Genomic DNA, 11,695 nt, shown 5'->3' on the forward strand with positions numbered 1-11,695 from the left:
TCCAGCCACTAGACCCAAAAAGAACAATCTTACTTTCATCAGTCCACAAAATGTTGCGCCATTTCTCTTTAGGCCAGTCAATGTGCTCTTTGGCAAATTGTAACCTCTTCAGAACGTGTCTTTTTTTCAACAGTGGGACTTTGCGGGGGCTTCTTGCAGATAGCTTGGCTTCACATAGGCGTCTTCTAATTGTAACAGTACTCACAGGTAACTTTAGACCTTCTTTGATCTTCCTGGAGCTGATTGTTGGCTGAGTCCTTGCTATTCTTCTATCCAATCGAATGGTAGTTTTTCGCTTTCTTCTACTTCTTTCAGGTTTTGGTTGCCATTTTAAAGCTTTTGCGATCATTTTAGCTGAGCAGCCTATCATTTTCTGCACTTTATATGTTTTACCCTCTCCAATCAACTTTTTAATCAAGGTACGCTGTTCTTCTGAACAATGTCTGGAACGACCCATTTTACTCAGAATTTCAAAGAGAAATGCACTGTAACCAGCATGTACAACATTTGCTGCCTCCCTTCCTTAAATAAGGGCAATAATTGCCACCTGTTTTTCAAAGAATGAATGACCTCACTAATAGAACTCCAAACTGCTATTATTTTGAACATGCCCCTTTCAATTAGTGATTCAATTACACAGAATCAGCAACATGCATGTCATGACTGTTGGGTCTGTTGGATTTCTATTACTCTACTACACCTGCTAGTAAATTATTTGCCATGTAGAAATATAATTTCTACCAAAAACAGTGATTGATCAGGTTAGTGATGTCTGACTGCTATTATTTTGAACACAACTGTTATGTAGTGTATTTAATTACAATGAATACATATTTCTAGTTTCTGTAGGGATTACTGGACAGACAGTTTAATACTACTTTTAATGCAAATTTGTAGTTGTCTCTATGTCAGAAAGTGCCACCAACAACCTTACTGGACGATTGATAAACTGAAGAGCTATGGTTGAAAGCAGCTGGAGAGTGAATTATGTCTTCGACAAATCATTATGAGTCTGAGCTGACCCACACACTTGCACTGATCACAGTGTAGCACTACTAACAAGAAAGTACAGCATGCATAATATAACAAAATAAGGCATGAACAAGTAGGGGTACCTTGATGTTTATACAGAGTCAAAAAATACTAGCAGAGATGTTCAGTTTGTGCATAGATGGGATCAGGGATGGTTGAAAGGAGATTTTGCATGCATTGCCATTGTCTAATTGAAAACCATTAGGATCACAAAACCAGTAAATTCATAATTTTTATAAATACAATGTGAAGATGATATCCAAAAACACCCTTACACCTACACTAATTCCAAATTGGAAAAAAGCTTTCAACCCCTGAAAGCTTAAACTCAAAATAGATAGGTCCAAAAGAGAATCTACCCTCTTTAAACAAATAGTCTACCTATATGTGCAACAACAAAATTTTCCCCATATAGTTATATACGTAAACTATCACCAAATCATAAAGTCCAGTGTCTCAGTGATCCAAACCAAATCATAAAAGTCCAGTGTCTCGATAAAAAAAAAAAAAAAATGGTAGAACTAAAAGAGATGTATTTCTTGCAGTGTTGATTGTTGTGACAAACCTCAAAAATAAAGAAACTCACAATAGTGCATTACCGTAACATAATCAGAAAAAAAAAAAAAATTATATATATATAAATATATACACCTATATATACGCATGCATGCACACACAGATGTGTATCATAAAATTGTGCAACATTAGGTGATATAAAATAGTGAAACACTTGTGAAAACCTTCCAAAAACGGTAGTAAAGCACTCGTGCTCAAAAATTATAAAATCCTGAAGTGATCCACTCAGTGAGATTCCTACCCACACGTGACACTTCTAGTGAGTAAGGCCAATATACCCTTACCAACAGTAGAAAGAACCCACGCCTTAATCATATAATATGTAGAAATCCTCCAAAGGAACTTTATCCTCCTCTCCTCCTTCACTTTATGTTAGGGTAATGTTATAATGCCATCCACATTCACAGGTCTATGAAGCATAACGTACCTCCATATATATTCAGAATAGTATCATTTTAATGAATCTGCTTGCATTTAAAATTAAAAGTTAGCGATTTGGACAAACCCCACTATGTGGGGATTACCAGGCAGTTCCCACAGTTTCCCAGGCAGTCCACACACGAGTATCCAGCAATTCCCCAACAAAGATGGCCGCTGTAACACTTCCGGTTCCTGCTCCTTGCGTATGACGTCACTTCCTCTTGACGCGTTTCGTCACATCCGGGACTTAATCATAAGAGAGAGAGACGTCCTGACACCTGGCCGCAATAAATACCGCTCCTCCATTAACTAACGATACTCCGATCGCCATATTGGAACAGGGACACATCGCCCTTACTAAACCGCACAGCCTACTCACAGGAAATGAGCTCCCTATACAATCAAAAACTAGGAGCATATCTAGTGGGACCGCATACAATATAACGGCTATTTCAATAATCCAAATTCAGAAAATTACATTAATGTATATATTAACTAATCATGATTACACATTGAATACAACTAATGAATTAAAACATTAATAAAAACATTATTTTATTTAATATCCCCTACTTTATGTATAACCTGACAGACATCTCATATACTAAGCTATATCTAGACTAATAGCTACTCCCTTAACACCCCCTGCTGGTCATGAAAAATATTACCATCTCATCTACAATATAAATATCCTACTAAATTGCACATAAAGTTATAATTAATTTTAAATATCAATTATATTCTTTTTTAACCTAAAAAAGTTAGGAGAATATTTATTTTAAAATATATATAATTAAAAACTAAAATAAAATAAAATTACAACAGAACATTTAAAAATTATAAATAAAACAATTAAGGTCTAGATCCACATTTAATCCTCTAGGTCTAAGTGTTCTTAATTGGAATATCCAGAATGTTTCGTTTTGTGATAAAATTTTATCACTCCCTCTCCAGTGAGCTTCTATAGAGTCAATACCACAAGTGTCAGGACGTCTCTCTCTCTTATGATTAAGTCCCGGATGTGACGAAACGCGTCAAGAGGAAGTGACGTCATACGCAAGGAGCAGGAACCGGAAGTGTTACAGCGGCCATCTTTGTTGGGGAATCGCTGGATACTCGTGTGTGGACTGCCTGGGAAACTGTGGGAACTGCCTGGTAATCCCCACATAGTGGGGTTTGTCCAAATCGCTAACTTTTAATTTTAAATGCAAGCAGATTCATTAAAATGATACTATTCTGAATATATATGGAGGTACGTTATGCTTCATAGACCTGTGAATGTGGATGGCATTATAACATTACCCTAACATAAAGTGAAGGAGGAGAGGAGGATAAAGTTCCTTTGGAGGATTTCTACATATTATATGATTAAGGCGTGGGTTCTTTCTACTGTTGGTAAGGGTATATTGGCCTTACTCACTAGAAGTGTCACGTGTGGGTAGGAATCTCACTGAGTGGATCACTTCAGGATTTTATAATTTTTGAGCACGAGTGCTTTACTACCGTTTTTGGAAGGTTTTCACAAGTGTTTCACTATTTTATATCACCTAATGTTGCACAATTTTATGATACACATCTGTGTGTGCATGCATGCGTATATATAGGTGTATATATTTATATATATATATAATTTTTTTTTTTTTTTTTTTTCTGATTATGTTACGGTAATGCACTATTGTGAGTTTCTTTATTTTTGAGGTTTGTCACAACAATCAACACTGCAAGAAATACATCTCTTTTAGTTCTACCTTTTTTTTTTTTTTTTTATCGAGACACTGGACTTTTATGATTTGGTTTGGATCACTGAGACACTGGACTTTATGATTTGGTGAAAGTTTACGTATATAACTATATGGGGAATATTTTGTTGTTGCACATATACAGTAGGTAGACTATTTGTTTAAAGAGGGTAGATTCTCTTTTGGACCTATCTATTTTAAATTCATAATTTTGCTGAATTAATGCAGTTTGTATACATCCAATGCTGTAATCTGTGGCTACACCTTCCTTAAAGTGGTTGCAAAGGTTTAAGTTTTTTTTACCTTCATTCATTCTATGCATGAAGGTAAAAAACTTTCTGTGCAGCAGTCAGCCCAGTCCCCCCCCCCCATTCTTACATCATGATCCAGCGATGTTTACAAGAGTCTTGGCTCTCCAAGGACTTTGCCTCCTCATTGGCTGAGACAGCAGTGGGAGCCATTGCTGTCAATCACAGCCAGTGAGCCAATCAGGAGAGGGGGGGAGCAGAGCAGAGCTGCGGCTCTGTGTCTGAATGGACACACAGAGCAATGGCTTGGGAGCGAATCTGTCTGGGTGCCCTCAGAGCAAACTGCTTGGTCTGGGGGAACTGAGCAGGGGGATTGGGGCTACTCTGTGTAAAACCATCGCATACGACATGCTTGTTATTTTAATACAGAAAGCTTGCTTTTAATATCAGTTTAAAGTGGAACTTCACTCTCCAAATCAACATTTACTATTTGTAATGCCTGCTAGCATTCGTAAATAGATATGAAAGTATATAATATTTATTTGTTTTAAACTTTTTTAAGGCCTAAACATATTTCAAGGCCTGGGCCAGAATTATGTTATACATCCCAGGAGTCTTCAGGAGGGAAGGGTGGTTCTCAGCTAAGCACCCTCCTGCCTGCATGACTGAGCTAAGAACAAATGGATACCAGGAAGTAAATGCTACATGAATCATCTGCCCTTCTCAAGATGGCCATGGCCAGAAATGCTGGGGGGGGTTCAGCCAAATAAAGCACAGAAACATGGAGGAGTGGGCGAGTTTGCTTTAAATATTAAAAATGAAATAAATAGTGTTCTTGGGTTTGTGGTGCTCAGGTGCAGTATAGTTCAACTTTAACCAGAGTAGCCATCATTTAAGCTCCTACTTCAAGTTCGGAGCAATGTCCTATGTCTGCAGTAGACATCCTTTGAACATTGACAGATCTTCTTCGGGGAAAAGGTTGTAGATAGGGACAGAGAGGACAAGGTGAATAGGTTACTGCAGGTGAGAGAGAGGGTTGAAGACAAAAGATACAAAAGAGGATACAGGTCATTGATACATTTCTTCATCAGCCCAGGTAAGGAGAATGCAAAGTGTCCGGATAGAAATGGGTGACACTAAAACTGAGGATGTTATCATGTGGTGTAGAGGAAGAGTATGGAAAGTCTTCCAGTCAAGCAGCTGATGGAGAAAGAAAGAAAACAGATTTCTGTATAAAAATAAAATGCATTAAAATGATTTTAAAACAGTTAAAAACAATATTTGTATTTATGTTAATCTGGGTGCATTCACATATGCTTCTGAAATACAAAAACAGAAACGTTTTCATAGCTTATTATCTATTTTCAGGAAGAAGATGTAGTCCGTGAGAGCAGATTCAACTTCAGCGGATATGGAATGGGTCATTGCCTGCAAGTCAAAGATGGCACAGCCGTTAAGACAGCTCCACCTGTATTACCCCCTGCTCCTCCAAAAGATGCAGAATCCATCAAAAAGAAGTTTGTTGACCGAGCAAAACGGATTGATACGATATCTCGTGCTGCCTTTCCCCTGGCATTCCTTATTTTTAACATCTTTTACTGGATAACATACAAAATCATACGGCATGAAGATGTACACAAGAAGTAAGCCACCTCTTTATTTCTGGGGAACTCAATGCCAAAGTGTACATGTACATAGACAGTGGGAAAGCCTCTGTTAATTTAGAGACTGGTTTTCTATCCACCTACTGTTCTACTCTAGAAAAACAAAAAGCAGGAACAAAGACTTTCAAGAAGAAAAGAAGAAAACTATTTATTCTGAAGGAGTAAGATGATTCTTTTTCTGAACATTGTCCTAAGTTTACTTTTCCAGAATTTATAAAAAAAAAAAACTCTCAGGCTTATTAAAGAAAGGATTTCTCCCAAAATTTGAAAATGTATAGCTGGGTGATGTTCAAGCAATGGGATGTGTGATTCTCAAGATTGTGAAGCCTTCAGTTCAATGCTACTGTGTACAGACTCCACAGAACTTGTTTAAAAAAAAAACAACACAAGGCAAGAGTACCTGTCACATTCACTTAAAAGTACACAGGGAGGGAAATCACAATTTCCTGTTTGAATACAGTATTATATACATTGCTGAAAAACTGAAAGGCCCTGGAATCAAGAAGATTGGATAAAAAATACCCCCCAAGTGTTAGCAAACAATTTTTTCATAGGTGAGTTTGCTCAAAACATGTTGGCAGATTCAATCCCCCGCTGACTTCCTAAAGAGGCAATGATAACCTGAACACAGAATTGTAATGTCCAATTGAACTTTTAACTTAAATTGGCTTAATACATTCCAGTTACATAAACAAAAGGTGTTAAAAAGTCTTCCAGTCCATTTTCTTTAAAAAACAGGGCAAGTCAAATTCTTGGGTTAGACCTATGGCTCTGCAATTGGGGAAGCTCATGGTCCCTGCTGATTGGAGAGCTCTTTCTCTGATCCAGCACAGGTTGTGTCTGTGTCGGACTGCACACTAGGACCCCTGGTTAACCACTACCACTTAACCACTATCTTGCTCACATTTACAATATGTCAAGCATTAAAGTTACTAGGGAAAGAAATTTCTAGTAGGACTTCATTAAGGGTTAGTGCCCAGGGATGAGTTTTTAGGCAAATTAACCTGGTAGAACTTTTTACCATAACCTCCTCCATGGTTACTGAACTATGGCAAGTAGGATTTAAAGGGCCAAAAAGGGGGCTTTTGCATATGTCAATCCCCTCACTAATAAAATAGGGGCACAGAGCAGCCATAGTGTATGTGTTTTAGAAGCTGTTGTAGAGAAAGATTAAGGAAACCTGACAACGGCATAGGAAAAGATAAAGTACGGTGTCCTAACTGACCCTAGCTCTTTGGGTAATCCATTATTTTGCTCCTTTTTGTTCTTACCATTTGGTGCTATTCTCTTTAATTTTATGTTGTGGTTGATTTGAGGTTAAAAGCTGTCTTACCCATGGTATACTTTTTTGTTGTTGTTTCTGCATGGTTTCCCTTTAACCACTTGCCTCCTGAGGATTTACCCTCCTTCCTGACCAGGCCATTGTTTGCGTTACAGCGCTGCAATACTTTAACTAACAATTGCGTGGTCATGCAATGCTGCACCCAAATAAAATTTGCGCCATTTTTTCCCCACAAATTGAGCTTTCTTTTGGTGGTATCTGATTGCCTGTGCATTTTTTTTTTGCTACAAAAAAAAAATTACAATTTTGAAAAAATATATATATATTTGACTTTTTTCTATTAAACATGTCCAGCAAAAATATTTTAAAAATTAAATTTCATTATAAATTTAGGCCAAATTGTATTTTGCTACATGTCTTTGCCAAAAAAAATCCCAATACGTGTAAATTAATTGGTTTACGTGAAGGTTATAGCGTTTACAAATGGAGGTATAGATACTGGAATTTTTTTTTTAACTAGTAATAGCGGCGATCAGTGACTTAAAGCAGGACTGCAGCAGACATTCTGACACTGGGGAGAACTGAGTTGGTGTCACTGACATCCCCAGTGACACCAATACAGTTATCAGTGCTAAAAAAGCACTGACACTGTACTAACGGTACTGGGCAAGAAGGGGTTAACATGAGGGGTGATCAAAGGATTAACTGTGTGCAGGGAGTGTTTTACTAGGGGGTGGTGTCTGTGTGCTTCACTGTAAGCCCATTGCTCTGGATAGCTGTGCAGTGTGCCAGAGCTGGCAGGGAGGAGGACTGTTAGTAAACAAAACAGTCCTCCTCCCCATCGGTAATTGTCATAAATCACTGGGCACTGGTGAGTAATTACCGGGCAGGACCCGGTGGTTGACAGCCGCGAATGGTGGTGTGGATAGGCCTACACAGAAATGCAAAATCAAGTATATATACATGATTTTGCGCAACCGTGCCACCCTGTAGCAGTATTTCTGCTATAGTGGAGTCGGAAAGTGGTTATAAAATAAACAGGCTTCATTTTCTTTTTTTTTGGCAGCAAGGCTTCTCCTCCCCCACACACACCTAGGTTTCAACAGGATTTGCCTTAAAGTTGCGGTTGGTAAATTAAACCTTGGCAGATTTGCCAATCTGCGGCTGTAGTAAGACACAAGACAGGCTCTCCAAACAAGAGAAGCTTCTAAGAATTTCAATATATACCTAAACTCTTACATTCAACCTTGTAGAGTAGTTCTCACCCCATATACTGTATATAGATATATATATGTATATGATATTTGGCAAACATATTTTGTTCTTATTCCTTGAACATTCAGTCAACCACTGGCTGCTACGTGAATATATTCTATAGTTAATGTTTCCTTTCTGTGATGGGCCTGGTTCGTCTATTCTACATTTTCTAGCATACATAGCACTTCCCCAAAGAGCACAGTTGTGAATCACAGATGTGACAAACTTGCAGGTCCTGTCTCCGTTCCTACTATGTTACCAGGAGTTCAAGCCATGACATAGAGCAGGTCTAGGTCAGAGACAAGTGGTGGGCAGGATGGGAAGCTGCCCTGGGCGCAATGGTTTACTGTAAGGATGAGGGCGCTTTCCTTCTGTGACAAGACTGACAGCAGTAGTGACAGTGACAGTGATTTTGTCAAGCGAGTGGCGGCTCGGCATAGGAGCCCCTACACTTGCACACCAGGAATGGGGGTGGCCAGTTTAGCATCTTTGCCCTGGGCGGCATATGACCTTGTCTCGGCACTGGTCTAGGTACACAGGCAAACGATAGGCTTGGGACAAGCAGTCAATAATGAATTAAGCCCCTAGGTGGGAGGTGCTGAATTGCTGTAGCACAGCCCACCATGCTCTGCAAAAATACAATACAACCCCAGGGTGACAATGTTGCTCCTGCTTAGGAAGCAGCTAAGGGACAGTTGTCATCTTGTCATAAAAAGAGGAGACAAAACTAGTACAGGCAGGATAAACAAGAAATTATTTGAAAACAAAGCACAAAATACTTAAGAATTGCATGATAAGCAAAATTTGTTTCTCTCATTAAAAGTTTAAGGTTTACATACACTTTAGGAAGTCAGCGGTTGATCAAATCAATCAAATCATTTTGGATAGACTTGACTTTTGTTTATTTACCTAGACTATTGTACACCACCCAATACCACTTTTTTAACTTTAGGGTGAAGTTCTGCTTTTTTGTCATTGTGCAATCAGCAAAAATGTGTTACGCCTCACAACAGCCAATCGGATTATTATTTCAGCTCTGCATTTTGATGGGTGAAAGAAGAATTCTGACTGGCTGTTGTGAGTCACTCTGTCTGTGCTATTTGCACTCTGTGATTAAATAAGCTCTATATAGTAAATGGGTCCAATTTAGCCAGCACTGCCACAACAGCGTTAATACAACTCACAATGAACAAATAAAAAAAAAAGATCCATTTTATCATGCCATTGAATATTAACTTAAAAGGTCGCCATTTTGATACAAGTAATACAATCATGGTATGTTTTAGGTAAGGACCAAAATTTTTTAAATTTTAAAGGAATTGATGCCTTTTTAATGTATCTGAAAGATATCTTCTGAGCTACAGAACATTCCATCACAGTGTTAGTAACTAGTGTTGCACCATGGGGTTCCTTTGTGTTTAAAATGATTTATACACAAATATATAAGTCAATATATTGAAAAAATGTATATTTTAAAGGATCAGCCCACCCAAAAATGATTATTGAGTCTCTGACAGATACTGAAGAGTATAATTAACTGACGGCTTGATATGTTTCCTGGTAATTGTGGTGATGAGATCTCTGCACTTGAGTTTCCAATCCTGCACACTTAGCACGGGCACTGCAAGGGTCCCTACTCTCCTTGCTGTTTTTACAGTTTATTTTTCTATAGTTGAGAATTGAACAGGAAAGCAAGAGTATCCAAAAAATGAGTGGATATGCCAAAATCACCAAGATGGATGGGAACACAGCTAGGATCTATGACAGTGAGATCTTTCAACTACAGTCCCCAAAATATGTAAGAATCAGTGCACCAAGATTCACTATAACTGATAATGTCGCTTTTGGGTGGGCTGACCTCTTAATATCTTGTGCGAATGTGAATTTACAAAACAAACTTGTTTTATTCTACTATACTGTAATATTTGGATTTATCTTTGTGTTCTATGTGGTTTATTTAGGGTCAACACTAGAAAAAAAGAAAAAAATGATTTGCCCCAAAATTTGATTTTTTTTAACTGTTTTTATTTACCTGAGAGTGTGCTTGATATATGTAAAATATTGACTACTGTTTTTAAATGAACCTAGTGCCAAATTGTATTGTACGCGATTTTGCTAAATGTTCCACAGAATTTTTTGTCGCTGGTTTCTGTATTGGTGCAGCTCAGTGAAAAATTATCACTGCCATCAATGTAGCTCAGGGTTGGGCAACCCCACACCCTCCTTCTCTATTTCCCAGAATACCTTGCCAGCTAGTAGATTGGCAGAGCATAATGAGATTTGGAGTTCCACGGTGGGAAAAGTTGCCCACGTCTGACACTGCTGCAGCGGATAGTATTTTAGAGCGTCAACCTTGTTTACAGGCCTCCAATTTATACCTTTCTCAAAATGGCTGGCATTTCAAATATCACTGATGATTAACCTAAGAATTTTAATCTTTTACTGCGGTTTTCATATCCTGATATTAATATTTGGTTAACTACCTATGCGGTTCAGGTCCTTGATACATATTTTAAGTATAAAAGAAAAGAAACAAAAGGTATTTTTACTTATGAAAAAAAATGTGCAATGTAACCATGGAGTTAAACTTTTACACGTTCTGTAAAGCATTTTACTTAAGAAAAGAAATCAATATTTGTTCCCTTTCAATAAACTCAGTGTGGTAAAACAAGTGATTTTTGTGTTTCTTTATAGACTAGAAATCATTTGGTAGGTATCATAATTAACACTCTAATGAAATACTATATTTTTTCCTGTTCTCACACAACCTATTGAATATAAATGTTCATTTTTATGATCAAAAGAGAGAGGTCATGATTTAATCCCAGCAAGTTAGAATCAAGTAGTAGTGAATATATTTCAATACTAAACTACTGGAGTTTTGATATTTTTCACTTCCAAAAATTGACTAATAATGAATCATTGAAGTACCTGTCCTGCGTTACAAAGGAGTGGGTCATTTCATAAAATGAAAGCGGCTATTGACTTACTTCTACCTTGCATAGGTAGTAATCCAAGAGAGAGAGGGAGCTAGTGATTAATAGTAGATATTGATTGATAATAAATGGAACAATTGGCACTCTATGGTGCAACCTACACATGTAGCATGTACTAGCAATCAATCAAACAATTTAAGAACTGTGCAATCACAGTATACTGACATGAAAGGAGTACAGCCAAAGCTCTTCTGACAGTTGCCGCTCTCTGCTCAGATTGGAGGGGAGAACTCAGCGATCAGCAGTCATGTGATCGCTGTGTTATCATACTTATAGCTGGGGGGAACACCTAGGTAAGTATGATTTAAAAAAAAACATACTTTTCTATTAAATCTTAAAACACAAGGCTTTATTTATCAATAATGATGCGCCTACATTCATTATGTTTGAATGTTCGACTGCAAACCTAATTCAAGTCTATGGGACTCAAACTTGTAAATTCAAAAGTGCCCATTTTGAAGGCTTATATGCAAGTTATTGG

At 37.7% G+C, this 11,695-nt stretch overlaps 1 protein-coding gene across 5 annotated transcripts in view; it reads left to right on the plus strand.

Annotated features, from left to right (window-relative positions):
* The window catches only part of GLRA2 (glycine receptor alpha 2), a 266,331-nt gene extending 255,442 nt beyond the window's left edge, over window positions 1-10,889 (plus strand). For all 5 annotated transcript variants that reach the window (XM_089682971.1, XM_089682973.1, XM_089682970.1 and 2 more), the window contains one exon: window positions 5,384-10,889. In XM_089682971.1, coding sequence (XP_089539097.1) covers window positions 5,384-5,662 — 279 coding nt within the window. In that variant the 3' untranslated portion in view covers window positions 5,663-10,889. The remainder of the gene's footprint in view (window positions 1-5,383) is intronic.
* Window positions 10,890-11,695: the final 806 nt, after the last annotated feature.

The sequence above is a fragment of the Staurois parvus genome, unplaced genomic scaffold, assembly GCF_062004578.1.
Source record: "Staurois parvus isolate SC_StPar_1 unplaced genomic scaffold, SC_StPar_1.0 ptg000299l, whole genome shotgun sequence".
NCBI lineage: Eukaryota > Metazoa > Chordata > Amphibia > Anura > Ranidae > Staurois > Staurois parvus.